The sequence below is a fragment of the Thunnus maccoyii genome, chromosome 18 (genome assembly GCF_910596095.1).
Source record: "Thunnus maccoyii chromosome 18, fThuMac1.1, whole genome shotgun sequence".
NCBI classification, from domain to species: domain Eukaryota; kingdom Metazoa; phylum Chordata; class Actinopteri; order Scombriformes; family Scombridae; genus Thunnus; species Thunnus maccoyii.
In genome coordinates, this window is record NC_056550.1 from 23,850,742 (window position 1) to 23,866,709 (window position 15,968).

The 15,968-nt window shown below is 39.7% G+C and overlaps 1 protein-coding gene across 1 annotated transcript; it reads left to right on the top strand.

Moving 5' to 3' along the window:
* The first annotated feature begins 1,718 nt into the window (after positions 1-1,718).
* Positions 1,719-11,772, top strand: LOC121883822 (TBC1 domain family member 10A-like). Its single transcript, XM_042392260.1, has 10 exons — positions 1,719-2,162; positions 3,632-4,615; positions 5,426-5,525; positions 5,621-5,728; positions 6,390-6,496; positions 7,022-7,136; positions 9,355-9,420; positions 9,523-9,712; positions 10,231-10,385; positions 10,572-11,772. The coding sequence occupies exons 2-10, from the start codon at positions 3,651-3,653 to the stop codon at positions 11,466-11,468; spliced, it is 2,703 nt and encodes a 900-aa protein (XP_042248194.1). The 5' UTR covers positions 1,719-2,162; positions 3,632-3,650; the 3' UTR covers positions 11,469-11,772.
* Positions 11,773-15,968: the final 4,196 nt, after the last annotated feature.

Here is a 15,968-nt window from a genome sequence, read left to right on the forward strand (position 1 = left end):
AACACTTTTGAGTACTTTTACTGTTCATATTTTAAGTGCAGTTTTTTCCCAATACTTCTATACTTTAAAAGAACAATTCTGAATGCAGTACTTTTACTTATAATAGAGTATATTTATATTGCAGTATTGCTACTTAAACTTAGTTAAGTAAAGTATCTAAATACCAAAACTTCGTTTGGATCATCTCTCGCGCTCAGATGCTTGTAATTAAAGGGGATTGCGCCATCTTCTGGTTCAACTAAAACATACCACTAGATGAAATATTATGTACTAACCTGTAAACCAGCATTCCTATTATTAGCAGTGGTGGAAAGTAACTAAGTACATTTACTCAAGTACTGTACTTTGGTACAATATTGAGATACTTGTACTTTACTTGAGTATTTCCATGTGATGCTACTTTATACTTCCACTAAGAAGCTTTTAAAATACAACACATTGTTAAAGATGAAACCAGTGGTTTCCAACCTTTTTGGCTTTTGACATCTTACAAAAAGCAGTGTGTAGTCGGGGTCACATTTCACATGTCTATGAGTTGTTAACAGCTCCACCAAATAGTAATTTTTCCCTCTAAACTTCTCACATGCTTTCATGTCAATAAACGTTCAAATGATCCAATATTTCACCAAAAATCAAAGATTAGAGAAAAAGTCCAAAAACTGAAAACAGATTTGTGTATCAGAACTTTGTTTTTTCTTCTTTCCTCTCCCATTAATCATCTCACGACCCCTCAGATTTATCTGGTGACCCTTTGGAGGGGCCCCACCCCTAGGTTGGGAACCACTGGACTAAACTAGCTAACTGTATATAAAGTAGTTGAAACTAGCTCCACCTCCAGCAGCTACAACAGTAACATGCTGCTCTAACACTGATGCTTCACTATTAATAATCTAATGATGTCATATATAATAATATATCAGTCAGAGGGACCAAACCACTACTTTTATTGCAATACTTTAACTACATCAAGCTCATAATACTTATGTACTTTAGTAGGATTTGTCATGCAGGACTTTTACTCACAATGGAGTATTTTTACATTGCTGTACTGGTACTTTTACTTAAGTAAAGGATCTGAGTACTTCTTCCACCACTGATTATTAGATTGTATTATTTAACCCCTCAATCACTGTGTTAACTTGTGAAATCCTTTTATTTCATTTTTAATTAAGTTTTTCTAACTTATTTGTAACTTCTTCAAAAAAGTATGTTAAAAGTGATTTGCAAATAAATATATTTAATCACTAGAGACTCTAAATGAATGTTTATGACATGAATGTGATAAAATTAAACAAACCATGAGGGAAAAATAAGGGTATGCAGAAGCATTATATATTTAACTGAGTCTACAAGTTTTTTTTTCATTAATAAAAAAATAAAAATAAATTAATCAAAAATATTACATATTAATATTGAATTAAAATATAAACTACAATATTAAATATATTAATATATTTAAATTAATTTAAATAATTTTAAAATCACAAATTAAATAATTAAATACATTATTTAAATAATAATATTATGATGGTTTTAGTTATTATTTTAATGTGTTTATATATATAATTTTTTAAAATTATTTTATTTTATTTATTTGTTCTTTAAAAAAGTATTTATTTATTGTTTATTTATTTATAACTGTACAAGCGACGGCAAGGGAGGCTCCTGTGCGGGTGCGTGCGTATGCACGATGATATTGACGAGCACACGCACGTAGCTGTCAGTAGGAAATGCAGGCGGCTGGTGCTGGATGTGCCCCTGCCGCTCTGCTTGGACAAATTAAACAAAGAAAGTCCTTTTTGTTTCAAAATGAAAGCTTTTACCAGGACGGTAGCTTAATTTAGGCGAGAATGATCGAAGCAAGTCCGAAATAACGGAGACGCAGCAGAAACAGAAACACTATCGGCGCTGATGCTAAATGAAGCTAACTTAGCTAGCAGGTAACTTAGCTAGCTAGCTCGCCGACTGCAGGACGTTTTCTCTTCCAGGTCCTCACCCTGCTCCGCGGTCCCTGCCCTCAGTCTCGCCATTTCTTTTTCTTTTTTTTTCGTGTTTTCATTTCACGGAGGAGGTTGCGGAACCGGAGCTGTGGCGGGGGGACGCGCGGGGAGGAACCCCCTGGCTTCCCAGGCGGACGGACCGCAGTGACACGCCGGCCGTGGGTGAGTTGAGCAGCGGAGTTGAGGTCGTATTTGACCGGAGCAGCGAGGTGGACAAGGCCGTGGACGCTGCTCGTTCAGGGCCTGGCGGGGCAGGGAGTGTGTTGACTGTTAGCTGTGTTGGTAAACCATCCTGTGTGCTGAATCGGGAAGTTGAGTCGCTTCGGGAGAGGCCTGTAGAGAGGATACGATAACAAAGTGCCTGGTGTTATTAGCTGTTAGCTGTCTGCTGGCACCACAGACATTAACCTGCTTCATCAGCAAAATACTTGATCATCATGGTTGTCGGGGGGTGATTTGTTGACAACGGTGCATGCCAGTGTACTGGTACACCGGTCTGTCATCTGTAATGGTTTATTGTCATGGATGGGTTCAAAATTATTCAAGTGTGTCTTAAAACAACAGTCAGAAGCCCAAATGAACATTGAAGCATGTTTTTCTTGCTGTAATCATTCTTTCTGTTACTGACCATTAGAAGATTCCTTCATAATGGACTTACAATGGAAGTGATGGGGGACAAAATCCACAGTCCTCCCTCTGTGCAAAAATGTATTTAAAAGTTTATCTGAAGCTAATATGAAGTCCAAATGAGTCAAATCAAGTAGATATCTTTCAACGTTACAGTCTTTTTAGTTCCAAAGTCCCTCTTTTTATTACTATACTTCAACCTCAGCTCAACAGGGAAACACTGAAACACAAAGAGGGAATTTGATGCTAAAAAGACTGTAAATGTGGCAGATATCCACTTGATATGACTAACTCAGACTGCTGAAGCCTCATATAAGCTTCAGATACACTTTTAATGACTGTGTGGACACACTGTGGATTTTGTCCCCCATCACTTACATTGAAAGCACATTTGAATGGGATCTTTTAATAGCCAGTATGAACAGGAGGAATGATTACAGCACTCGACTGTAGTTATAAGAAAGACTTGAAATAATGTGAACCTGTCCTTTTTTAAAATTGTGATAAAGCGGAATACTGAAGTTGTTGTAACTTTTTTGGTTTCTTGGTGTAACGTCTACTGACAGCATAGTGGTATTCTTTCCTGTGTGTTTCCTCAAAAAGTTGCTGAATTAAACAATTTTACTATAGTGGAAGTATTACCAGTGTAGCGTTAAGCAAAAGAGGAAATATAGCCTCAGACATTCAGTCATTATTGTTATTTAGAGTTAAGAAAACTACCTATGGGATGTGTATGAATGCACGCACACTGTCTCCCACGAATTTCCACGATTTTGAAATATAGTTCACTACTTTAACTGCTTCTCTTTTGATCTATTTTTAAGAAGAGGAACTTCATAGATAATGGCTAAACCCTCATTGTTTCTCAAAGACTCTTTTCTCACCTTTTGTGTTAGGCGTTGACCTTTTTAAAGGTGTTTATTACAAAAGTTATGACTCAATTTATAGCTGCTTTTGGGCTAAACTAAAACCGTCATGCATCATTTTCTCTCTATTTTTTAAAGGAGAGATCACAGTGGAACCATGGCCGAACTTTACACCCTATCCCCATCGCCACCTGCATTGGGTGATCCCCATGCAGCTCCATCCATCCCTCCGTCCTCATCAGCTCTTCCTGCTCCCAACAGTCCCACACAAGAGTCCACCACCAGGGAGATGCCCCTACCCAAGTCTTCCCTCTACAATGACAAGGCTTTGACTGGAAACAACGCTTCAGGGGGTTCAACCTCGACTCCTCCTCCGCCCTTGAGTCCAAAACCTGCTGCTCAGAACCCCCTCCCATCATTGGTACACGAGGCTGCTCCACAGAAAGAGGAATCAGCCGGGAAAGATGCAGAGACTGGAGCTCAAGTTATCAAACAGGAGACAAAGACCAATGATCCAGCTGCTGATACAGAGACCCCAGCACTGTCAAATGAGCCGTCAGCTCAGAGCGAAGTGCCACAGGCGTCCCCTTCTCCTGATCTTAATCCTGGTCCTAATCTCTACCCCAACGTACACGTCACCCACAACCCAAATCCCGTCATCGATGAGGGTCAACTCACAGCGAGCCAACCGCAAACTTCTGCTTGTCCTGACGTGACACCTGTTCCTCCAGCATCCACCCACGCTGCAGCTACGGCAGCAGCTGAAGAGGAGAAACCTCAGCCATCCCAACAAGCACAAAACCCTCAAAGTCAAGATCCTCCTCTGTCCCCAAAGCCCGAACCTCCCAGCACTCCCACCAGGGTCGAACACCACAGCCCTACTGTCCCGTTGATTCACGAGCCAGCCTTCGTCCTCCCGCTGCCCAACCCCAACCGCCGGCCAGCCCCGGACACCCTCAGCTACCTGGAGTCAGCCAGCCTGATGTCGGGGACGTTGGAGTCTCTGTCTGGGCTCGGAGAGGACGGAAGCTCTGTGGGCTCAGACTCGGAGATCAATGGCATGTCTGTCAGACGCACTGATAAATATGGCTTCCTGGGTGGGAATCAGTACAGCGAAGGCAGGTATGTATCAAGAGTAAGACATTAATCAATCATTCACACACCTGATCGTCATCATTCTGAAATTAGAGACACAAATTCGATGTGGTTGTTTTGAAGGAAGGGGGGGGAAAAAACACACTTCCCTTTTTTTCACGCTCTGTTTCCATGCAGACACTATTTGCATTAGACGACATCAGATTAGAGCCAGAGAATTGGTTTACACACATAGATGTAAATCATGTTTGACTATCTTCCTTTTTAATCGTCCACTTCGCTTTTTTTTTTCCCCCTGAACATCCTGTTCACTCTGTCATCTATGCGCCTTTTAGGAGATTTTCCTCTCCTCTCAGTCTCACCCTCGCTTTCCTGCCGTCCCTCTCGTTCTGCTCTAAACATATCTGTCTGTCCTTTATCTCCCCTTTGTCTGACTCAGATAATGCTGAGAGCGTTTTTCGTGACTCAATATGTACTGACCGTGTGTTTCTCTGGTATCGCCCATCACACCCATCTGCTTTCTTCCTCTCTTTAAAAAAAAAAAAAAATTAGATTTGCTTCTAGTTTTTCTGACTGGATAATCGCACTTCCACTTTTGAATAATTAAAATGTTTATTGATTTTTCTGCCATGAGTAGCCGCAGTGCTTTCTGGTTTGTAGTAAGGACGTAATGAGGAGTTTAGAGTAATGTGGGAGAGAAGGAGAAGTAATTAGCGTCATTAGATTAGAGTCAAAGATGTCTAAACATATCAGAGAACAAGGAGTGTGAAATGAAAATAAGTACTTCCCAGTTCTGTCGATGATGTAATCATTTTTTTTTATTACTCACCATTACAGCGAGAAGGAAGTTCGAGTTGAAGTGGCCAGACAGAGGGAGATGAAATGGCTTGATATGTTTAACAACTGGGATAAGTGGGTCAAACATCGCTTCCAGAAGGTACGCAGCCGCCTTTTTTTTTTTTTTTATGTTTACGTTGTGGGATTTATGTTTGATCAGTTATTCTTAACATGGAGCTGTGTTGTTTGCTGCAGGTGAAATTGCGCTGCAGGAAGGGGATCCCGTCGTCTCTCAGGTCCAAAGCCTGGCAGCTGCTGTCCAACAGTCAAGAGCTCCTAGATAACAACTGTGGGAAGTTTGAGGTAAAACTATTAATATAATGTTCACAAACCAAATGTCACCAAAACCACAACTGGCAGAAACATCTTTTTTTGGTTCTCCTAGTTCTGAAAAAGCTTTTTTTTTTTTTTTTGGGCGGCGGGCGGTGGCAGTCATGAACAAATCTACTTATATGGAAACAGATATTTTTGACCTTTCATTTTTCAAATCTGCTCTCTCAGTTCTTCAAATGTGCTTTCTCTGTCTTTGTGAAGCTCTCTGTAGCCGGTCTGAGAGCGTTCAAGGACAGTAAAGTTACTGCCTCAAAGTGGGGACTGTTGTAAAGAAGTTGTGATTTGAGTAGGGTAATTGCTAAAGGGGCGCAGGCGCTGACGTAGGAAGCCGTAAGCTTCTTATCAGGACCTGTAATCCTGCCTGTCAGGGCCCTGACTCCATATCCATGCTGGAGGGGGGCCCAGGCTCAGCTGGGTCCAGGTTCCAACAGTCCACTTAGTATTGTTCCTGTTGTCCGAGTCTAGATTTCTCTTCTACCATTTTACTTCTGATTTGTTGTTAAAGTGTCAAACAGAGCTTTGCAGTTTAATCCACTTTGTTGTCTAATTTAGAACTTTACACCAAAAGTTACTGAGAATTAATCTAAAACTTATCTCTTTATTTATTTCTTCTTTTTTTTTTTAACAACAGGAGCTGGAGAGAGAACCAGGGGAAGCTAAATGGTTGGACATCATAGAGAAGGATCTACACAGACAGTTCCCCTTCCATGAGATGTTTGCTGCTCGCGGCGGCCACGGGTAAAATAAACACATCCTCACTTTGTTTGACCTCATAGGTGAACATACGTGATTGACAAGAGTAACACCTGAGTGCACACACACAGTTTTAATATTCATCAGGTTCATTTCATATGTTTAATTACTTATTTTTTTTTTTGCATATATCTGTCAGTTAATATACTGAACATGATACAACTAAGAAAACAGTGTAAATTAGAATTTACTGCATGTATCAAGTATGGATAAACCATACTAATAAAGCATATTGATAAGGGGAAAAATGAAAAATATGAAAACACAAAGCACATAGAAATATAATAAGATATATTTTAAGAAGATAAATTAAAATGTTGTTCACTTACAGCTGCAGAGAAATACTTCAAAGGCTGGATTAGACCATCAACAGTTTCTTTTTAAGGTTCCCCTTTGTTTGCATTGTTCCCTTCATGAGTCAAAGGGAAGTGAATGAACTGGTCAAGTGTTTTTTGGTGGATTTTGGCCACTGGATCATTTTGGGTTTGTTTTTTTTTCTGGTCTCTGCAGGCAACAGGATCTGTTCCGGATCCTGAAGGCCTACACCGTCTACCGGCCTGACGAGGGCTACTGCCAGGCTCAGGCTCCGGTGGCTGCGGTGCTGCTCATGCATATGCCTGCTGAGGTAATGAAAAGGGTTAAAGGACGGGTTCACAGTTTTTCAAATGTGTCTTAAAACAACAGTCAGGAACCCAAATGATCATTGAAACAAGTTTTGCTGGCTGTAATCGTTCCTCCTGTTCATACTGGCTGTTAAAATGTCTCTTCATAATGTTCTTATACTATAAATGATGGGGGACAAAATCCACAGCCCTCCTTTTAAACAAAAATGAAATAAAGGTTTAACTGAAGATAATATGAGGCATCAGCCGTCTGAGTTAGTCACATAAAGTAGAAATCTTCCACTGTTACAGTCTTTTTAGTCTTTGTGTATCAGTGGAAACTGTTTTCCTGAAGGATTGTTACAAAAAGAGGGATTTTGGCTCTAAAAAGACTGCAAATCGAAAGATATTGACCTGATTTGACTAATGTGGACGGCTGAAGCTTCATATTAGCTTCAGATAAACCTTTTACGTACAGAACCAGTCAAAAGTTTGGACTCACTTTCTTATTCAAGTGAATGAGAAGCTACGTCTAGGGAGGCACCGAACCGACTTTTTCGGTCCCAACAGTGATATCCGGGCTTTGGGCACTGATCCAATACCAGTGTTTAATTAATAAGCTGTATGCCTCACTGTGTAGAAGAGACTGGGATCATTCTTTTATGTGTAAGGCAACATCAGACTTGACTTAAACATTGCTTTCCTAACCTTATAAAACAAAATATAACACATATATTCATAGATATAAACATACTGAATTGTTGTTTATTAAAATAATGGTATCTGATACCAGATTCAGCCATTTGAGTCAGTATCAGACTGATATCAGTGCATCTCTTGCTGTGACTGGCACTGTATATTTTTGCATTGAAGGAGGGGTAAACATTATAAAGGGATCTCTTAATATCCAGTATGAGCAGGATTACAACATGATAACAGCAAGAAAAACATGTGTCAGTGTTTATTTGGACAGACTTGGGAAAATTTGTGAATCTTTATTAGTTTTGTAACGATTCCTGAACAATGTGACTGCTTTACAAACCCTCAAATAAAATGAAATAAATAAACCAATAGGCTCAACGTTGACAAGTGCGTAAATCTGTTTCCAGTCATGAACTAGAATCTATTTTTATACCTTACAACTTCTTGTTGTGGTATCTGACTACCAGAAAACCTGAACGTATATCAGAAAACTATCTTTGACTAGACGCCTACTACAACTAATTTCCATCCTGATGATACATGTGTGGTATTTCTTTCTATTCATCTCCTCTTATCAAACAAATTAATCAGCTCACAATAGAAAGAGAGAGAGAGAGAGACAAAGAGAGTAGGCGAGCGAGAAAGCAAAACCAAACCGAAGCGTCATGCGAATCGTATTTTATCGGGGCTACTTACTACATTAAAAATAGTAACAGGTGGCCTTCTGGTGACACTGTCGAAACACCACCGATCAGACTGTGACACGTTTGACAAGCTGTGTGATACAAACAGGACTCGGTCAAGTTGAGGTTTCATCGCTGGGGGGGGGGCAGAGCGCGGGGGAGGAGGAGGAGGAGGAGGAGGAGGAGGAGGGATGACCACAAGGCCTAATCTGTATTCTGACAATTCATTCACACCCAAATATAAATCTGTGTACACGGTCGGCCAGGTGTCAGTGTGGGAGTGTTAGCTCTCATAGCTGTGTGTGTTACGTAACACTGGAACGGTTGCTGTAGTCGATGCCCGCTTGCAGCAAAACAAAGTGTGTCTTTATCTCCTGAAAGTGTCACAGTTTCATTTGCATCAGTTTCCTGTTTTAACAGAAGGACGGGCCCCGTGTGTGTGTGTGTGTGTGTATAGATTTATTTATCTTGACATCGTGAAATGGATTTCTCTTGAGCTCAACACATCTTTATTTAAAGTATTATTTCACGATAACGAGAGAAGACACTTTGTCACTTTTTTTTGTTGTTGTTGTTATGGTGATCGTGACATAAATATCCTGAAATTATTTAGTCTAGTTTGTCATCTTGGTGTTTATTATCTGTTAGAATCAACAAAAAAACAGAGAAGAGGAAGAGAGAGATTAAGTTAATGAATAATCTGCATATTGTTCTATTTAAAAAAAAAAAAAAAAAGAGGGAACTAAAAGTGGGAAATGATGATGTAATTATGTTTTGAGTCATTACTTTCAGGTAACATTTAAACACCAAATGTTTTATCAACTTTTAAAGGTTATAATTTTCCTCTCTTCCGCAGCAAGCATTTTGGTGCCTCGTGCAGATATGTGAGAAGTTTCTTCCCGGTTACTACAGCGCAGGACTGGTGAGTGAATCCACAAAAAACCCCCCTCGTCCATCCGTCCGTCCGTCCGTCAATTTCATCACCTTCACTGACTCGTCGTGTCTGTTTTTTTTTTTTTTTTAGGAAGCAATCCAGCTGGATGGCGAGATCTTCTTCTCCCTGTTGCGGCGTACGTGTCCCATGGCTTACCGTCATCTCAAGAAGTTCAAGATCGACCCGATTCTCTACATGACCGAGTGGTTCATGTGTATCTTCTCTCGCACCTTACCGTGGTCCTGTGTGCTGCGTGTGTGGGACATGTTCTTCTGTGAAGGTACATCTCATATCCTCGCGTCTTAACGGGCAGCGATCGATGCTTTCGACTGTTTTGATGTTGATTTAATTATAATACAAGAAGCGAGCAAGTTTATTTATAAAACACCTTTCAGAGACACCAGTCACAAAGTGCTTCACAGTCAAAGAGAATAAAATCAAATACAATCAAAATACATAAAAAAAAAACAAAGACGCCAGATGAAATATACAAGGAGAGCAGACAAAATAGACAAATTAAGATGTAGAATAACACATTATTACCCAAATGCCTCTGAGCAGATGTCCACAGTATCCAAGGACCTTAAGCTTATTGGGAGACTATTACAGAGTTTAGGGGGCTGCTGACTGGAAAGCACGATCCCCCCCGAGTCTTAAAATGTGTTCGAGGTACATTTAGTTTTGGTGTAGGGGAAGAAGGATAGGAGGATAAGATTCAACACTTTAATGTTTGCTTGAGTTTGTTTTTTTGTGAGTATAATAGTTTGACAGAAACATAACTTGAGTCTCTGGTTTTAGGAGTGAAGATAGTGTTTCGTGTGGGCCTGGTGCTGCTGAAACAGATGCTCGGCTCTGTGGATAAGCTTCGGGAACTACAGGGCATGTATGAAACCATGGAGCGTCTGAGGAACATCTCACCCGAGAGTATCAGAGAGGACGCGTTGGTACAGGAGGTGGGTCTCTCTCTCTCTCTCTTTCATTCTGGGCTTTACAGGCCGTGTTACAAAAGCAAAAACCTGCTTCTGTTCTTACTCATCGACACGAGTTATGAGTCACTTTGTCCCGTAGCGCGCAGCCTAGTAATCTCTACTTCCTCTGTCTGTCTCGTCCTTTTTTCGTCTGGTGTGTTGTCCGTCCAGATCATTACGCTCCCGGTGACAGAGTCACTCATAGAGAGGGAGTGCAACATCCAGGTGAGGAAGTGGAGGGAGTCCAGAGGGGAGCTGACGCACCAGCCGGGCCGCCGCCTCCACGGTACGAGGGACATCTACGAGTACAAACGCCGCGCCGCCTCCATCAGCTCCGGCGGTAGTTTCTCCTTCCTGGGGAGCTCGATCCCTCCGCCGGGACCCCTCAGGGCCTCCTCCAGCCTGCTCTCGCTCCCCGGCTTCCGCAAGTCCAAGTCTCCTTTCCACTCCCAAGCCAAGAAGGGCTCCTTCTCAGGGCCTTCGGGAAGAGATTCGCCACCTGTTAACCTATCATCCAGCCCGTTCCACGCCCCCATGCATAAACCACCCATTCCTCCGGGGGCAGGTCAGAGGGCGCCTGCACCCCACACTCAGAGCCCCCTAGTCGTGAGTGGCCCGTCACACGACGCCTCAGCGCCGCCGAGTGCTTCAGCTCAAAGCACATCGCCACCCAACACTCTATCTCCCTCCCCGAGGGTCGTCTCCGAGCAAGTCACCCCTTCCATCCCCTCTCCGACCGCAAACAACGCCCCTCTGCCGCCGTGTCCGGATCCAAAGAAAGAAGCGGCGGTGGCGGCGGCGGCACCCGAGGCCGCCACGACCGGAGGAGAGGAAGAGGTAAAGAAAAAGAAGAAAAGCAAAGAAGACAAGAAGAAGGAGAAGGAGGACGAGAAGAAGAAACTGAAGGAAAAGAAGGAAAAGGAAAAGGCTGAGAAAGAGAGGCTCAGGAAGGAGAAAGAGAGGCTAGAAAAAGAGAAGAAGAAAGGGGGGAAGAAAAAGGACAAAGGGGGAGGAGGAGGAGAGGCCGAGGACAAAAACGGAGCCGCAGCAGCAAGAGATTCGGCCTAGTTTTCCCACCCCGTCATTCCAGGATAATGAAAAGGGACACTGAACAAAAAAAGAGGTCAGGGGAACAAAGACCCCCAGAAACAGAGCGATTAATAGAGGAGAAAAAAAAAAAAAAATGGGATGGCTTCCTGTATAATGCATCATTTTGAAGACTTAATGTAGTCCCAGGACTATCGTGGAGAAAACTGGATCATGGTTTTAATAGCACCTCGGGGGGCTTTTTTTTTGCCCCGTCGCTCAACGCTTTCTTTTTTTTCACCGAGTTTTTAGTAAAAAAAGATGGGACAACATTTTTTTTTTTTTTTTTTTTTTCCAACTGGAGCACGAGCTGTGAATCTGAGAATAACTTTCAGAATAAATCGCAGTCTTTAATCTTTTTAGTTTTTTAAAATTCATTTTGTTTATTTCCTCTTTTTTTTTTTTTTTTTTAATTAATTATTATTTTAATCAGATTGATGGCAGTGGTTGGTGAGAGAGACATCGACTTAAAGGATTGTTGCAGAAATAGTTGTGGTGCCACAGAAAATGTGTGTATATATATATATACTTATATATATATATATATATTAAAAAAGAAAAAGAAAAAAAAAAGTCTACCTACAGTACAGAGGATCTCGTTAGCACTCCATAAGCCCCGTCAGTTCTCATCTGTGGACAGGTTAACTGGATGCCTGGATGGGTGGGAGGATGGGAGGAGGGGAGGGGGAAGGAAAAATAACCCTTGGAAGTCGTCTGAAACGCAGGCACTGAAGACAGAAATGCTAGTGATGTTGTTGGATGTTGAGGATGTATTTATTGTCATGTTAAATGTCGTGAGTGAGTGTGTGCCTTAGTAGTCTAGTGAAATGTGTTTATTGTTCTATGTGTGTTGGGCCTCCCTGTTTTCAGCTTCCTGCTTTTTTTATTTTTTTTTTTTTTTTTATTATTTCTCAAACCATCATTGGATCCTTTCGTTTCCTCTGTCATTGGAATATAAATGTGACGGGTGAAATGGAGACAAAAAGGAGGGAGAAAATTAAAACAGCCACACACACCTTATACTAACGTTGTGGCTGTTTATTAAAGGATAGATTCACAATTTTTCAGTTTTTCAGGCAAGAAAAGCCCGTTTCAATGTTTTAAGACGGACTTGAAAAATTGTGAACTTGTCCTTTAATGGTTCATTTACATGTGTTTTGTTTTTTTTGTCCCTGACAAAACGACACACTGGGAGCATTTTTATTGTTTTCATTTCAGGCCTCAATTTAAAATCTTGCAAAAAAAAAAAAAAAAAAAAAAGAGGTCACAACATTATCATTAAACTGTGGTCACGTGGATACATGCAAAACAAAAACACAACTCCAGCAGTGACTGTGCACAAGTCCTGCACCAAATGTCCATCCATCTGTCAAATTTAGTATTATTTTTTGCTTTGACGAACAAAAATCATATATATATATGCATCTTATTTTAGCCAAATTTTCATTAATGGGTGAAAGGACTCGAGGTCACCGACCCATCAGAATGTGATTCAAGGTATCTAAAAAGAGAATGAAGGATTTTTTTTTTTTTTTTTGCACTTGTGATTTTGTCACAAAGCACCACTGAAGTCGACCACTCCGTTAGTTATGTAGAGATCGAGTCTCAGGGCCGGTTTCACACTTTGAAATCTGTGCCTTGACGACCAACAATAGGAAAGCCACTTGACTGGAGGTGCCAGGTGTGCCAATGTAGCATTAACCTCTGATCTTTGACCTTGTATTTATGTACAAAGTGGTTAATTTAATCAAATATAGTATATTATTAATTATTATTATTATTATTATTATTTTGGATCTTGACTATTTTTCTATGTGAGTAAAGAGACACCTGGTTGACTGGAACGATGGCTGACTGCACACCGTGTAGTAGCAGGGGGATCATATATATATATATATATACACATATATATATATATATATATATATATATATATATATATATAGTGTGTTTTTAATTTTTAAATTTCTTTTCTCTTTTCTTTTGCACGTTAAAAGTCCTCCGCTTTTACACAGCGAACTCGATGCATGTCTTAGCTATTGTTTTTAAGTGTTTTTGTCATTGTTGGTTTTGGTCAACTTAGGCTCACGAGTCTCCAGTTTACTGAAGTGCAGTATTAAGAAAAAAACAAACAAATAAATTTAAAAAAAAAACACAGGCGTGAGTGAGGAGGAGGGAGGAGGGGTGGGGGGATTATAAACGGGCCTCCGACCGAACAACAAACTTTTTTGAGACGAGTGATGAGTTTAGACAGATTATTTTGGGAGCTGAAGGTCTTAATCGTACTGTATGAAATACTAAGAGGTGATTTTTTTTTTTTTTTTTTTTTTAAATCGGAGATCTTCAATATGTCTGTCTCACCGAATTGTGTCGTAACATTCATGATGACTTATGAACTAACTCCTTAACTATTTACACTCAGTGTTCTGTACTGTAACATATTTATGCATACATGAAGCGGCACTGAAACCCCATCAGTATACGATGAATAGTGCCAGGTAGTTAGTGTAAAAACCATTCGATGGCGGGAAAAACAAAAACAAAAAAAAAAACCACATTGATGCTCTTTAACTGTACTGTTTTTGTAGTTAAGGATTAGAGGGACTTTCGTGTAAACTGTAGCCAACATGTCCTCCATATTCACTGTTTTTCACTTATTTCAGGTCTTTACATAGCTGTCATTTAAATATATGAATATCACACAACACACACACACACACACACACACACACACACTCTCCCTCTTCTATTTTGACGCCAGTGCATTATAGGCACAGATTAGTGTAGTATTAGTGAGGATAATCTATGCAAAACCTTCCTCCATCAATGACTGTTGATAGTGTGTGGTGACAGCTGCACTGATTTCCATGGAGCAAAAAAAAAAAAATCCAAAAAAAAAAAGAAGAAGAAGAAGTGTGGAATCGGCGCTCTGCTCCGCAATTTCAAGGACGAATCGAGAAAATTTCTTTCTATCGGGTCCTTTTTTTTGTGCATTTCTTGCATCGATCCTGAAAAACACCGTCGTTCTTGATTACGTTTTGATTGGGAATGACTCCACTTGATGCAAATGTTAAAATAAAATGAAAACATAGAAGCGTTTGAGCTGTTTTTTTCTGTTTTGTTTTGTTTTTTTCGTTTTTTTTGTTTTTTGTTTGTTTTCTGCCCGTTGCCGTTTATGTCTTTTGTGTTTTTAAGTTTACATGTCACTCTCTCTCTCTCTGGCGAAAGTGAAATAAAATCATAGCTAATTGAATTCATTCCTTCAGATCTACAACTGATGTATTTAATTGATGATGATAATGACATTTGTGATGAGTAATAAACCATAATATATTAAATCATCTTGCTGTTTTTGTCTTTATTGGTGTTTTGTATGTTTGTTTACACATCAGTTGTTTTCAGACCTGGAAACAACAACACAAGCATAAATATAATATAACGTTTAACAATAACACTTTAGCCTTCATAAGCAGTATATAAACTATTAATAAATGGTTTATAACACACTATAATGTAGTTGTAAGTGGATATAAGTGCAAACTATTAATCACAGACTATTTTGATAACAGATTAATCGTTTTGAGTCATTTTTTAAGAAGAAAATTCCCAAATTTTCTAATTGAAGCTTCTTAAATGTGAATATTTTCTGGTTTCTTTAGTCTTCTATGACAGTAAACTGAATATCTTTGGGTTGTTGACTGTTGATCAGGACGTTTTGGGTTTTGTGATCGATATTTTTCACCATTATCTGACATTTTATGGACCAAACAGCCAATACATTAATCAAGAAAATAACTGCCAGATTAATTGATAATGAAAATAATCTTTAGTTGCAGCTCCAGTGTTGATTAATGTATTTATCAACCACGATCATATAAGTGGAGGTTGATGTATAAACAGATAATGAATGACAATAAAAGTAAAACACATTTATAATAACATAATATGTGTCTTAATAGGAGAAGTTACAATCATTGTTGATAAATCACTTCCCATTACAGTTTCCTACAGTTTCCAGTATATTATAGGATGTTTTGCAAAAGTGAAAAAAAGTGAAAACAACTCATTGCTGGTGCAGATTATTCAAGAAAATACTACAGTGTCTCCAAATGCTGCAGGAACCTTAATTGAGTTGTGAGTGTAAACTAGTGAACACTGGAATGAGAAATGTATCTTTATACCTCTTTTTTTTCTTGGAATTACATGTGTGAAAATGCAGGATGGATAAAATTATGCAAAAATATAATTTAATCATGAGAATGAAATTGTGTGAAGGATCAAAGTTCATTAAGAATGAGAGAAAGACATTGCTTGAAAAAGAGAAGTTTGACTGTTTATCCAATGAGATGAGCTGGTTTGGTTGTTTCTATGGTTACAGTGTGTATGTATATGTGTGTGTGTGTGTGGTGGAAACCAGGAAGAATAGCCAACACTGATACTGGTGTTAATGGGGATCCTAATGAAGAGAGATATTCAATCTAT